Raw genomic sequence first — 15889 nt, forward strand, 5'->3', positions numbered from 1 at the left:
TTTTCGGTTGCCCCAAAATGTAGAAGTCGCAAGGTGACAGGTCTGAGCTGTATGGCGGATGTTGCAGCGTTTCCCACTTGAACTTTGCCAGTTTTGTATTAACCACATAAGCGACGTGGGGACAGGCATTGTCGTGGAACAAGATGACCCCATTCGTCAATTTTCCACGTTGTTCGTTCTTGATTGCGACACGCTGCAGTTCTGGCGTTTCACAATATCGGAAACAATTGATAGCCTCTCAAGATTTAGCAAATTCTATCAGTAATGGACCCTGTCGATCGAAAAAAAAAGTCAACAACACCTTTCCAGCGGACATGATGGCCTTTACGTTCTTTGGGCATGGTAAATTCGAATGTTTCCGCTGTAAGCTTTGCCGTCGTGTTTCAGGCTCGTAGTAGTGGCACCAAGGTTCGTCCCCGATCACAGTTGCAAACAAGAAGTCGTCATGCTCATTGTGATACCCGATCAGATGAGTCAAGGCAGCGCGAAACTTCTCCGTCTTCTCGCGATGGATAAAAATCTTGGGGATCCTTGCGCACCAAAGAGCCGATAACCGAGAAGCTCATGAATTATGGCGGGAACCGAACCATGACTGATGTTCAGACGGTCTGCCAGTTCATCGATGCTTATCCTCCGTTCTTGTTTCAGCAGCTCATGAATCTTTGAAATTGTGTGGGGGGTGATTGCACGATGGTTTTGGCCCGGTCTTGGAATGTCTTTGCAACGTCCTTTGAACCGTTTGCTCCAACGCTTCACAGTGGTCAATGAAATGCAGTGTTCAACGTACGCGGCAGTCATATGGTGATTAATTTCTGTTTTGGAAACACCTTCAGCTGTCAAAAACTTCGCGACACCGAGTTGTTCAACTTTTGAAGTGTCCATTAGGTGACGCAACCATATTCAACCCAGTGTGTGAGGGCATTAAAGAACATTTATCTTCACACCTGCGTGTCACTTTTGTAAATGAGACATGGCGTTCTCCTACGCGCATGCCTCGCAGATAATGAACCGAACCATTATTGCGCGGTTAGGGTAGGCTCACTTTCATTTGACTTGCCCTCGTACATTAGAAATGCAAAGATACAATGGGATATGCAAATGCGAAAATACGGCTTGATAAAGGAAAAAAAAAGTGTCACTGGAAACAAAGTTCACTGCATGTATACACAAAACCTGGCAACAAGATATTTAAGTATACATATAAGTCTCCAATGAGTTTATGTATGTAACTGTATAAGCTAACTGTATATAATGCGTCTAATAACTGTATAACTGTAATAACTGTATAATGCGTATATGATACTGTAATAAAGAAGTAACTGTATATAATGCGTCAAACAAGGCAAATAAACATGTTGCACAATCATAGATTCACAGAATCCTAGATTCCGCCCCCATTCCATCCACTCCCCCCGATGTATTGCGCGCGACGGAAGGCGGCGCGCTTGCTCCCCGCTTTTCTCCTTTGCGCACACAAGACTGAGCCACCATCGTCGGCTCACCCATTCCACCTCCCCTCCTACGCTTTCACTCGCACATACAGTATGCAGCGCGTGGTCACGATGTTATCACCCTTGGACTTTATACGAAACATGAGGGCGATGGCAGGAATGCGCCTGGAGTGTCCATATAATTGCTTTCGCAATAATATAATAAACGTATCCGGCAACTGAAGCGTCCCGTCGCCAATTACTTTACGCAAAAGAAGTATCAAAATCGAACTTTCACCATGCGACAATTCGCTGCGCCGCCACAATGTATTTTTTTTCTGTGAGGCGGAGGCACCGAAATGAAAAAAAAAACGCATAGGAAAGCATCTTGGCCAGAATCTAATGCCTACTTCGGGCACCTAATGGGGCTACGGAAGGAATACCGAAGAAAACATGAGACGCTTGGTCCACTGAGAACCATACGCATACTGCTCAGTATCCCAGACTTTCCGGAAAGGTTCCGCTCAAGGAATGCGGTGCAATCCTTCGAGTCCCCACAGTGATGGCGGCGAGCGACCATTGTTTTTTTTTTCTCGTCTGCTAGCCAGAAAGCGTCCAAAACTCTGTCCGGTGAAAATCCACTCGGCCAGAGCAAACCGAACGCGCACCGAAGTGTACCGCATGGTGGTCGGGGCCATACGAGAAAAACGTATGCGCTCTGGTTGGCTCTGGCAGCCCGCGGGTAGGGTAGCGAGAACAAAAAAAATTGAAGAGGCTCAATGTGTCCTCGCGAATAAAAGTCAAAGTAGAAAAAATAAATAAGAACGTATTTACTTTGGCTGGCTTTAGTGTCTTGACGTGGATGTTCTGGCTTAGGTTAAAAAAAATGTTGATATTTTTTGTGTGACATGACGGCACAAATGAACCACCCCAACGCTTCGTCTCATTGGACCTCGCTGCCTGCTTTGTCAACTCGTCTGCTAGTGTGTTGATTTGGCTTGTCCCGTTGTATGTTCCGATGTAAGACTTTAGAAAAGTCAATAGACCTTTGGCGTCAAATGTTTATAACAACATTAAACCCACAAAGTTCCGCAATTGAAAATCTAAAGCACAACTTTGGAAATGTCAATGCACCCTTCACATCAAGAGCTTATGACATTTATAGCCATAAGGTTTCGCAATTGATATCCATGCGCTCCATAGATTCCGTGGCCTCAGTGAGATGTCGCGGCGAGCCCGCTCGCCATCAAAGCGCCCTTGAAACTTTGTGCTCGGATGGGACTGCTTGGCGTTATGTGACTCCCGGTGTATGGGCGTTGCCACGAAATCCAGCCCGAGTTTGCAATCTTCGCGGTTAAATGTCTTTTCGAGCGTCAAAAAGACATTCTAGACAAAATCCAGAGTGATTTCCGGCGCCGGGGGTCGCTTTGGTCGGCGGTGCATGGACAGCACGAAAAAATTTCGGGGAGGGCTGAAGCCCCATAAGCAGCCCCCCCCCCCCCCCCTGGCTACGCCCCTGAGCTCTAGTGAAAGCAGTGGAAAGAACTTTAAAAGATAGACGAATACCAGACAGCTGGCGACAAAGTAGAATGAATTTGATTTATAAAGGAAAGGGGGAGAAAGACAGAATTCACTCATATAGACCGTTGATCATTACATCGGTAATATACAGGCTAGCAATGCAGGCAATCAAATTAAAGCTTCAAGCATGGACAGAGAATAATGGCATTTTGGGAGAGTTTCAGAATGGTTTCAGAATAGGTAGGCGTTTGGATGAAAACTTCTTTGTTCTTACTCAGTGTATTGAAATATCAAAAGCAGAAAGCAGACCGTTGTATGTGGCCTTTTTAGACATTACAGGAGCCTACGACAACGTGGACCGCAACATATTGTGGGATATCCTGGAAAGGGAAGGCTTAGGTAACGATTGTATACAGCTTTTGAGAGAGATTTACCTAGAAAATACTGTTTGCGTTGAATGGGAAGGGATGAGGAGCGAGGAGAAAGTTCATATCAACAAGGGACTGAGGCAGGGGTGCCCTTTATCCCCGCTGTTGCTTATGATGTACATGGTGAGGATGGAGAGGGCGCGAGAAGGAAGTAATATCGGGTTTAATCTCTCATACAAACAGGCGGGTACAGTAATAGAGAAGCAACTCCCAGGTTTATTTTATGCGGACGACATTGTGTTGCTAGCTAACAAGCAAAGTGATTTGCAACGTCTGGCTGATATCTGTGGACAGGAAGGCAACGATTTATGCTTGAAGTTTAGTGTTAGAAAATCAGGTGTTATGGTATTCAATGAAAACAGTGAACAGACAGTGGAGATACAGGGCCAAGAAATACCTCGGGTAACAGAATATAAATACCTTGGTATATGGATAAACGAAGGCAATGGATATATGGAAACACAGGAAAAAGCCATAACAGTAAAGGGGAAGAGAAATGCAGCCATAATGAAGCACAGAGCGCTATGGGGATACAATAGGTACGAGGTCCTCCGAGTTATGTGGAAAGGTGTAATGGTTCCAGGACTTACTTTTGGAAATGCGGTTGTTTGCTATAAATCAGGGGTACAATCAGGACTCGACGGGAACCAAAGGTCAGTGGGTCGCCTCGCATTGGGCGCTCACGGGAAGACTACAAATGAAGCTGTGTAGGGTGATATGGGCTGGACTAGTTTTGAAGTGAAGGAAGCTTGCAGTAAAATTGAGTATGAAGAACGGCTGAGGAATATGGAAGAAAGTAAATGGGCTGGGAGAGTGTTCAGGTATCTGTACAGGAAAAACATTGATTCACAGTGGAGGAAAAGAACTAGGAAGCTTACCAGCAAGTATGCGGTCTGTGGGGTGGGCAACACAGCAACAAAGAAGGTCAAGCGGAAAGTCAGAGAAGCTGAATTAATCTCTTGGGCTGCGGCAATGGAAAAGAAACCTGCCATGAGTAACTACTTAAGAGGAAAAAACGAAATCAGGAAAGAAACCATTTATGATAACTCAAAGGGAAGCTCATTACTTTTCGAAGCGTGATCAGGATGCCTTAGAACACGCACCTATAAAGCGAGATATAAGAAGGAAGAAGAAGCATGTGCTTGCTGTGGTAAAGCTAGGGAAACTACGGAGCATGTTTTATTAGAATGTGAAGACGTCTACCCAGCGGTCGATTTAGGCACAACTGGCCTCCTTGAAGCCCTTGGGTTCAGAGCGAGCAATGGTAAAGCAAACATGTCCGCAATAGACATTAGTAAGAGGCGACTGGAGGATTGGTGGAAGAAAAGTAGGGAAACAACAAAAGCCGGAGACGTACAAAAGCACAGTTCGCAATAGGGGATCAGAAAATTTGGGCGTGGTAGTTCATAGTGTTTTTTTTTCTTTTTTCTTTGTTTAACCTAGGTAGAATATTAGGCAGTATAGTAGCAAGAGCTTGGTGGCGCAACCCACCAAAGGGGACGCTCATAGCATCCATCCATCCATCCATCGCATCGCGGCCCACAGAAGAGGCCGCGTTTCTACCACAAAGCCCGCCTTCGTGCACAGCGTTGGCAACCAGCGTCTCCCGATAAACATTACCGTTACATGCGCTGCCGGGGAGCGTGAGAAGCAGCAGTCAGGGATTTTTGAATGCTATCGCGTTCCACTCTTAAAAGCGAAGCTTAAGCATTTTTTTTTTCATTTAAACAGGCATATCAAAGTAAATCACGTGGCATTTATTCGCTTATTATTAAGGTTGCTTTACGATACAACTAGTGGTGAGCAGGGGCTACCGTCTAATGTTGTTATCGCCACTATACGTAGTCCATGGGCCCGCCTTGTTCAAAGGTGGTGGGCGCGAACCGTGTGTTTTGCTGCCCGATGCTGTTCACATCGTTTCTGGGCACTACCTGTAGAACGCGGGGACGGCATACTTAGGAAGCGTGAAGAAATTTAATACTGCTATTGAGCGCAGCTCTCCAGTTGGGGAAATGAACGGGCTATGGCTGAGTGTTCTCTCTCAAATGTGACCACTCCCGCTCGGATCGACAAACGTTCTGTCGAGCTTTACTCCTATAGCTCTCTGAACGCTGAGCGAGTGGCTAAATTTAGCGCCGGTTGCTTCGTGGGCGGCGTGTGAAGCACGTCAACTATGCGCGCGTCCCATGCATGATCGCATAATGGCTTGTTCCCCCCTACACAATGAAACCAAAGCTAGGCGCGTGTGTTGCGCGGTTGCAAGGATAGAAAAGGTAATAACAGGTTTTTGTTACATGCAATTTTAGCAAGCAACCGTTTGTGGCCGATTGACGGCGCAAGTTTACAATACCCATTTTAAAAGATGCACCGACCTCCTTCCTGTACTAGAACATCGCAGAATTTTAGGAGCAAGTAAGTTGAACGGTGCCCAAACTAAACTTACGGCTATCGGCAGGCTTGACCTTTCCCTCACCCGTGCACAGTTATTCTTCGGTATCTTCGGGTGCCTTATGACACAACCGCTGTTCGCTTCGGTCTCGCCCGGACCGCGTCTACCACCCGCAACGGTATTCAACCTTGCAGAATGGAGACGGAAGGCGGTACTCTCCATGATCTCGACCTTTTGAGCACTTCCGCTGTTCGCTTTCTTCCTGCCCGGTCTCGCCGATCCACTGCAACTGGCTTCTCTGCAACGAGCGAAAAGCGGGTAACCCCTTCGGGCGCTGTGTACACAATCGCGCACACTAAGTTACGGATGGCACGGCTCGTAGAGAAACAGTGCGGCGTTCAAAAAATACAGGAACATGAGCGAAGAAAGTAGACAGCGTTACTCAATGAAGGTGCGGGCGAGGGTATGGAACAAAGATCATCACGTGACGTCGTTAGAGTCGATCTTAGTGGTATAGTGCTTCAGGAAAACTGATTCTTGGCTTAGTAGGTATTAGTGGAAAGACATTTGCCACAAAAAGGATCGTCAGCCGTGTTGTCGTCAATCTTCCGCTTTGCGATATCCTCTTTGCGGCAAATACGTTTCTCAAGCAGTATAGTGACATCGCATGTCCCTTTCTTTTGAGTTAAACTAAAGAATCTAATGAATTCCTTAATTTTTAAAACGCCAGCTGCTCAAATGTTCATCCCTGTTACGCGACGTCCGGGGGTGCGTTCAAGGGTTGACTGGCAAAAAGAAATCCAGCTTGGCAAATGAGGCAGCGCTGAAATGTTGCTTATGCTGAGGGGAACTTGCATGTGAATCTATCTATTGGAAAGCACCTTCATTGGCATTTCAAAATCCTTGTGGGTCCATAGACACTCGCGATAGGGTGACGTTATTTTTGACGTACGCCTAGCAAGAGTTTGCACTAAACTGCTAAAATCCAATGCGGCCCCTTAGTTTAAGAATGGTTCACGGTATCCGCGGTACTTCTGTACGTATGCAAAGGCACTTGAGAATATGCGTTGCAGATCACGTGAACAAGGATTCTCCTGCATTCACCTCGCTGTCGGCGTCCTACGTTTCTTCAATAAAATACGCGAGCACGGCGATCGGAGATGACTGTTTTACACAGACATGTACGACGCGGTTTGACTCTTTGGCCCACAGCGCCGCCGTAATGAAAGGTCGAAGCGTTATTAATTGTTCAATGCGCGTGTCTCTTGCACCGTATTTCGCCGCACGTGCAAATAACTTGTGTTACACAAGCATACTCAGGGTGATGCTTCTGAAACTTTACGCAATTCTTAAAAACAGCGGGTTCAGATAACAATTCTAGTCCTTCCGCTAGATTAATCAGAGAGGCGGACATGCACGAGAACGCAAAACGTCGCTTCAAGTAATTACCAAACATAACTAAATGATCTTATGGTATAATTACTTTACGGCATGTATTGTGACTTACGAAATGTAGCCGGTTATTATGCAAGGCGTACTCAATTAGAATTCACTTCCAGAACGACGCCAGTTTGGAGGTATCAGCAATCAAAGCCCGCGTAAAAATACACTGTCATTCCACTTACTCTCACCAAAATACTTGCATTGAAACACAAAAGTAACTCGGACGCCCATGTACTTCGTCTCACACTTTGGAAATAGCATCTTGAAACTGACATCATCCTCCAAATTCATTTCAAGTGGACACGTCCTGCAAGCACAACGGTTACAATTCGTAAATTATAATATGTGGCGTAAAGTAACTTATTCTGAATATAATTAGGGAATGTTCGTTAATTAGTTGGATAGGTGTTTCGAGTTCTCGTGCAAGTAATGTCCGCATATGCCATCTGCCACAGACTATCTTTAAAAATTCCATAAAGCTTGAAAATGGTCACCGTTTATATAAACGTATTCAGTTGCTGCAACGCTGCAAGGTAAATGTTCATGCCTTTCAAGAAACAAACTTATTTAAACTGCTTCAAAATGTCGAACCGGTTATCCGATTCCGACTAAGAAGACGAATTGATTGATGACCAGCCTATGCTTTCATCACGCAAAGCACTGCCTGAAATGATGGGGGAAATAGTCGCTGAATCTGTTTTAATAAAACAGGTAATTCCTACCATTTTTATGCCCCTCGGTCTAATAAGGTTTCACACACACAAAAAAACAGACTCCAGCGCACCCATTTAAAATTTTAAGCTCGTCGTTGAAAGAGAGAGAAAGAGAACTGACTATTGCTTATTTTTATATTCGTTTTTAAATGGGAGGCTTGGATGTGCGGGGCCCAAATGATGCTAGTTGCATATCAAACAAGCTTGATTCGCAGGCAAATCGTTCCACAAGTTTCGGGCAGGAAGAGCCCTATGCAAACCTACTTGCACAAAATGGAACCTGCATTAGTGAGAGAAACGTGTGATACATTTTTGGGGAACACTCTGGCTCGCCTTAGGGCTCCTCTTACCCTCCAACAATAGTGAACTACTATATTGCGAAGACATTTTGCGAATGTCGAGACAGCCATGCTTCGACAGTGAATCTACATGCGTACGACGCTAACCCGTCAGGTGAATCCAAGCACTGGTAGCATACCGTGCCGGCGTCTTCCAAATCGGTCGTGTCAATCTTACCTGCGTCCTTCGCCATGAGCCAATGAGCCGTCGTCGCCATTCCGTTGCCCCGACCACTGTCGCTGTCCGCTCCCGTCCTGCCCATCCGATCATCCTGGAATGGTTTCTGATCGAAGCGTGCAAGGAAAGTGACCTATAATTAGTATTAAGTAAACAAAAAGTAATGAATTATGATCTGCTAATACGAGAAACTTGTTCATGAAATGGTAGTGACAGGAAAGATAAAACAAGCGAGATATTAATTTTCCCATGAGAGTGCAAGTACTCCCGATTCACTTCGTAATACAAGCTACAAGATTTGTGAGAGCCATTCTAAAGTTACTACGCTATGAATATCACGCTGTACATGCCTCTCATGGTTTAGGCTTATTAACCACAGTGTGTGCTTGAAGCAGTTCAACACAGACTTTTAAAGAAACACGTGACGGACGCTCTATGTCGCACACAAAGATACATACGCATATTCGATAAGTATTCAAAAACACCTCCCCTCTAAGTTCTTGTTCAAAAACAAGGCCTTTCCACAAAATAGCAACTGCAAACACATTTGGATGTTAAGCCACAAATCATTCCGCGAACTGCTTTGTACCGATGCCTAAGTAGTTCCACGGCCACTGCAATCCAGGCGTCGATTGTCTGCTGTGGCTAAGCTGCTGCAACTGGAGACAGGCGGCCGGACAACATCTGTAGCAGAACGCAGTACTCACGAAAGAACTGCAGGACCGTGAAACTGTAGCAGAACGGCTGCCATTAGGTGAGTTTTAGAGGTAGAACTGCAGGCAAATGCTTCGAACTATCACTCGACAGACTGCTGCTTCCGCCGCTGTTGCCGTCCTTGAGCCGCCGGCCCGTCCCACAATGGCGCCGCCTCAACGTTCCACGCTCGAGCCACGAGACTCTCGTGCGCCTCTTCTTCCACGTCTTTTCCCTCTCCCGTTGCAATGTCAGGCACGTGCCTTCGTCGTGGTCGTCATCGTCGTCTTCGTTGCAGCGGTGGCACGCGCACCTCGCGATAACCGAACGCGAATTTGGACGCTACCTCTTTCTCGGCGATAGTAGCAGTAAATTCGAGGCTTACTCGGCAAATTATGAACACTCGAGGTGCAATTGCGGCGTACCGGTTGGTGCTGTCTCGCCGTTCTGCTGTCCACGACACATGCACGGCTTGCGCGTGTAGGATTAGAAGGACTCCAGAAACGCGCGTTTGGCTCCAGCAGTGACAGCGCCAAGCTCAAGCCCCTTCGCGGTCCGGTCAACGGACCATGCCGCAGCCAAGGAAGCGTCTTGGCCTCCACCGCTGGCATGCTGGCACCGCTGGCATGCGCCTTGTGCGCACACGCTTTCGCGTTCCTGCTGAGCAGCTCTGTCCATACCACGCCGCGGTGAACGTCAAGATAAATTTGTGTGATCGTTTCTTTGGACGCTCAACAACGTCACCGATTTTCCCTCCGGAAAGAAGAATAGTGTTTGCAATCCCCCTAGGGAAACCAAACCCCCCGTACAGCGACCATTGGCTAGCCCGCATTTCCGTACTTTAATTCTACTTCAAAGTCACGAATGGCTTGACGTCTATATGACAAGAATCAACCAAAAGCAGAGTTTTAGGACGTTCAGGCGACACAGATGGCGGTTATTATTGTAGATAATGCTTATAACTGCGTCAGGACGTTTAGACCATTTGAAATGGCGCGACCTATCATATTGAGCTCATGCGGCTAATGTGCCATATTTCATAAAATTGGTGCGTCTTTTATATGACATGGTGACCCAGCTCATCGGAAAGCATGGCACTGGCATATAAATGTTACACGTTGGAATAGAGGTGCAGTTAGTAATATCTGGAAAAGCTGCTAAGAACAAGCATTTCTTGCCGGTGGCCAGCTACTCTTGTTAGGAGAGACATACAGAGAGAAATACCTATTTAATTCCCAGTGGCTTGATTTTGGGAGGCCCCTACATTTCACTGTCCATCTGTAGTTTTACTTAGGGGTTGTCCTGATGTGGAGTGGCAGTGTAATTAACCAAATAACTATTTCCCTCCATTGCCGCACGTACACAGACACGTACAATGATGGTTCAATAAATAAGCACATACATGAAACCCACACATAAAGCGGACTGCAAACTAAAGCCTCATAACCTTGAAAATTAGTGCAACTTTGAGTGCACGTGCCTGATATGCCACAATGCGCAGGACCGGTCCAACACGGTGAAGTATCCGTGGCCTTTAGAGCGGAAAGCACACAATAGCCTCTCAACCAATGCAAATCGCTTCTAGGAAAAAACATCCTACTGACCTTTCGTGGTGCTGACCGTTGCCAAGGCTGTTGTGGCCTTAGACGATGGACCTGTACGACAAGAAGAGCTCACTGAATCCCGGAAATGGCACATACTCGTATGCGAAGTTGCACGAAGATTTTTATAACTTTCACAGGACGGACTCTGTGTTAATTTCATCACAGCGCAATAGTGCACTGCACATTTAGTTCGTGTTAAGCACGTCGCTAACTTTTTGTTTCTGACTGTTAGCGTCGCGCTCGCTATATTTTTTAAGCCATATATTCTTTAAAATGCTGTGCCTTTTACTCAGCGTTCGTCTCAGTTATCTTGCGTTTCGTTTTCCGTCATAACTGTTGCATGTAGCACTTGGGCAGTCATGGAAGCCCGATATTTTTTTGCTCTTTGTATGTTTACGTCTGTCCGCCGGCTCCGAATATTAGTTTTTTGTATGGAAGCATTTTTAACAGTAAATTAGCTTGCTTTACTATGTTGAAGCATTGAAATTCTGCTTGTTGTGTTTTCTCGCCAGCCTGTGCCTCATTGTACAGCATCAACTTCCCGTAGACTCGGCCGCATTCGATCTTGTACCAGTCTTCCCAAATCGCATTTTCTGTCAAGCAATAAGCTCAGGATTGGGGCTGAAACCTCCAAAGGAGTGCACCGTCGCTATTCTCAAATCACTGCCTCTTTCTGCTGAGCGGTTGGATTCTCAGCATAGCCCAGCCGTCCAATGGCTAAGCAAGTTTCAGAGGCCCAATTTCTGCATCAGAATGAATTTATCACCCGAAATGCAGCACCAAATCCGACACATTTCCTCACATAGAAATAAACGCTTAAAACATTCTTTGCTGCCGCACAATAAGCGATATATTCGAAGTGTTTGCAATATTCCTATTCAATCGATAATGGATAATCTTTAAATACCTCCTTTTCCATTCGAATACGAATATCAAAAACATATTATTTGACATTACGAATTTTCGAATATTCGCACACCCATCAGTTAAATATAAATGCGTGGATCATGTTTCTCGCCTTGAACATACTAAGAAAGAGCTACCACGTTTCAGCTCCATTTTGCGGACGATAAATTCGTGCCGACGATATTGCAAACTCGTGTAAATAAAAAAATTGAAGCCCAACGCAGTTCCCACATTGTTCTAACATCGGCCGCCGTCAAAGAAAGGAAAACGCCTGGTTTTCGTTCATTTCATTTTGTTTCCTTTTCAGCATCCATAGAGGCTTGACAGCTTCGTAAAATGTCGGGAATTCTGTAACACCGGCGGCGAACGGCTTTAAGAAAAGGAATAATGTAAAGTTCTTACGCATGAATTTGAGAATGTGGCCCGATTTTTCAAATCCACGCTGTAAGCCCCCAGCCTTCAGTCTATGGCGTTCCGAACGAAAACCATATCACTTAGCAGTGACAATGTCGGCATCCATCGTGCCGTAAGCCGCCACCAAAACGTAAGAAAATTGTGTGCCTGGCGTGATATATTCGCGGCTGGTCACTGGAAACGAACCAGGCTCACTGCGCTTGGTCCCTTAATTTGGGTAAAACGTACGCGTTGCATTCTGTTGGTTTATTGTCAAGAGAGGTAAGCGAAACTTATGCGCCTGCATTGCCTACTTTATTGACTCTTCACGCAAGCCTAAAACGAGTCTCGTGTATTTTTTGGCCCACTCGGGAAATGTGGATTTACTATAATTGCCCAGTGTGTGTGTATATTATATATATATATATATATATATACACACACAGCCGCTGAAGCTGTCAGCTCCTGCCATCATCGCTGAGCTGTCGGACGCGGTTATGGCTTCGCAAAAAGCCAGCCTCCAGAACACGGCGGCGGGCAGAGCCATCCTCCACCGGACCGGAACGGCAACGAAGCTCCGTGCCCTTGATGGTCAACGATCCCTGCCGCCCGAGATCAGATCGAAGATCAAGGTGAACCCGATACTTCATGAACTCCATGAAGGATGACGCAAGGCTCGCGTCGACAGGAAGTGCAGACAATTCAAACCCGTACGTAATGTACGTAGACGTGGCGGCGTACCCTGTAGGGGGGGCCTCTTCGCGGTAGCCGCCGTGAACGAGTGAGACATCTCTTTGACCCTCGCGGCCTCCGTACGGGCAGAGACCACAGCTGCGGCTGAGACCATAGCCGTGGCCCTGGTAATAAAGCAACAAGACAGGGTAGGCTTGGAAGTTCATGTCGTTACCGACTCGCAACAGGCCTGCCGTAACTTTACCAACGGACGAACACCGCGGCTCAGATTCTAGGCCCGCGGCTGCAAGAATCCCATCAAATCACGTGGACGCCGGGCCACGCGGGACTGGAGGGAAACAGCGCGAACGCCTTAGCTCGAGCGCTAATCAACAGAGAGGGGCAAAACCAATCGTTTCATCAATCCCCACCCTTTACCTTCGTGACCCTGCCATCCAATTACTGCGACCGAGTCGAGATCCAGCGACTCAACCGCACGATTTATCCGCCCCCTCACAGAAAGCTCAGCACTGAAGAGGCAGTGGCTCTCACTTATTCATACTAACACATTCCCAAACTTACACAGATACAGCAAACTGTACCCACAAACATATCGCGGCATCTGACCCCGGGTGCGGCGACACACGCCCTACACTCTTTCACATCTCGTTGGGGTGTGGGGGCAAACCTCAACACCTAAAGACGCCTAGCACGTCATTTGAGCGTTGGGAGGTACAGCTGACAGGCGATACCCTGGCGGGACAGGAACCTCTCGTCCAGCAAGCACGTCGTGCAGCCATGGCCAATGGAGTCCTGGAATGAGGACACCCTCCACTCGACCTCAAAAACAACGATCTTGATGGTCGAAAAAAATGTTCTCTCTCTCTTTCTCTCTCAGCTGTAAAGACTGCATCATTAATGAAATGAGCCAAAGTTCGAGACCTGACGCAGCGTGCAGCACGCGTAGGCCAGGTAACACGCGAGTGATGCCATGCTGATGCTGCTGCAGGTTTTAAAATATAAAAACAAATTTTAAGTGTTTTATTGCCATCTTTAGCACATTGTTTGACGCGACCGTTAGGCGAAGGCTAAACTGCCTTGAACATTACAACCTAACCACACAGCGCCGCCACACAGCAACTCGCGCATTCTTGTCGGGCGCGACGCGACGTCGGGTGAGCGCGGCACGTGCGGACGCGTTACAACGCGTACGTCTGGTTGGGGCTCAAGAGCTGCGCTCTAAAAAGTCAAGAGTGGGATTCAAACTCGCCTCATGTTGTTGGCTAGCCATATACTGACATCACATCATGAAAGCCAGACATAACGACAGAATACTGGGAGAATGTAAAGTATCTCAACGCAGTCGCAGTAATATGCGACCACGTAATGGCGCGGGGATAGCATGGCGCAGCAAGTACTTGCAAACATAAGCGACTGCTAAAGAAAGAAGAACGAAAACGGCCCGGTTCCTTCTTAGAAGGATTAAACCTCAGGCCCGTTAAGTGATGTACACGTGCGGCACAAACGAAGCACACAAGAGAGTCGACATTCGTTTTGCTTGTCCCGTCTACGCTACATACACATCGCCGTACTCAGGTTTGTAATATCCCTGGAACATAAGCAACTTAATTGCCCTTCACCAATAACTTCTGCAACGATGACTTGCACGTTCAAAGGTCATCTTTATTCAATTCCAGTGGTCACATGGACTGCATGGCTCGTCGTATTCCACCTTTATATTACCACAAATTTCTCACGAACATGTAAAATGCTGTCCTGCATATAGTTCCACAGACGGAGAATAAAGTTCAGATTATTACCATCATTTTACAAAGTTATTGAGACAATACCGTTTCCGTCACTTCACTCGACGACAAGGGAAAAAACAGCGAAGTGCACAGGGACTAACTGTTGCCATTCACCTTCCCGGTGCTCTCTCTCCGACCAGCGACAAAACACTTATCCTCGCCAATATGCACACGGTACGCCCACTCCTTTAGTCCCGTGTGGGTTGAAAGCGCCATTTTGAGAATTAGCTGCGCAGTTACTTCTAGCATAATGGCCAAGCAAGCTTATACTCGCGTCCTGCTTCCAACAAAACCACTTGAAATTGACGCATCTGTCGCGTACTACCTTTTTTCATGTGCCTTCTTGCGCTTTTTCTATCATACGTGATACCAGCAATGCCAAATCTCTACGCTTCTTAAAATCGTTATATAGCAGTCACACACAACGTTTCCCAGTCTCAGAAGTGGAACCGAGCTCATATATCGTGGGAATGGGGACATGTTAGTTGAGATCGTTGCTTCAAAAATAAAGGTAGGATAATGTCCCCATTGCAATCAAGAACTGAACACTCGTCCTTTCCAATTTGTCAGGCATTGTACGAAGCTCGCCGCCTGATTTCCCCAGTGTTCTGAGCAAACAATTTTATATTTTGTTAAACGGTACAAAGATTATTGGTGATGTGAATTCCAAGTGCCTGGGTGAATACCAGCCTCGACATTAAATCATAAAATACCAGCGCTCTTAAGGGCTACACCCTCGCTTTTCGAGCCACATACAATTCGTGCCAGCTGTCCTTTGAGAACAAAGGGTGGCAGCAGCTTCTCCTCAGCCTGCGGAGGGCAGGCTAATGCGGATGTATGCTCATTCTACATGTTTAATTTATGCTATTTCAACTAAATTCCCCATTTCGCTGCAACAAACTGCTGTTCTGGCATTGTACACATGCTTTTACCAGTGTCCTGAAAGAACGAAATATGACATCAACTTCAGATCGTGCCAGAAATAGGGTCCATAAAGACCCGTATCACGCCCTATGGAAGGCAGGCTCCTCTCCCCTCCGTCTTGAAGTGTGTCCCTTAATTCAAGTTATTTAAAGCTACTAAAGCTGCTCGAAAGTGGGCTATTATTTTGCAAGTTCCCAAAAGCCTCCTTTTTTTTTTACTTGAGTCATACCCTGAATACGCTGTTAGCACTGTCATACAGCCAGTCCTGAGCTTCGATGAACCCACGCAGACAGAACTCAATGCGCATTGAACTTAGAGAGACGCTAACGGTAACACACAAACAACATTACTGCCAACTAATATAGCTCAGCGATTTTCTCCCTCGGAAAGTTCTACACTAGTCGGCTTGAACAAACAGCTAAGCTGCCTGCGTGAGAAATGCCTACAAT

General features: G+C 46.5%; 1 protein-coding gene across 2 annotated transcripts in view; it reads right to left on the reverse strand.

Annotated features, from left to right (window-relative positions):
• LOC135912364 (uncharacterized) overlaps positions 1 to 15889 on the reverse strand; it is a 337983-nt gene that overhangs the window by 311252 nt on the left and 10842 nt on the right. For both annotated transcript variants that reach the window (XM_070538422.1, XM_070538423.1), the window contains exons 6-8: positions 10738 to 10788; positions 8441 to 8546; positions 5823 to 6066 (exon numbers count right to left, since the gene is read on the reverse strand). In XM_070538422.1, coding sequence (XP_070394523.1) covers positions 5823 to 5990 — 168 coding nt within the window. In that variant the 5' untranslated portion in view covers positions 5991 to 6066; positions 8441 to 8546; positions 10738 to 10788. The remainder of the gene's footprint in view (positions 1 to 5822; positions 6067 to 8440; positions 8547 to 10737; positions 10789 to 15889) is intronic.

Source organism: Dermacentor albipictus, chromosome 5 (genome assembly GCF_038994185.2).
Source record: "Dermacentor albipictus isolate Rhodes 1998 colony chromosome 5, USDA_Dalb.pri_finalv2, whole genome shotgun sequence".
Classification (NCBI taxonomy): domain Eukaryota; kingdom Metazoa; phylum Arthropoda; class Arachnida; order Ixodida; family Ixodidae; genus Dermacentor; species Dermacentor albipictus.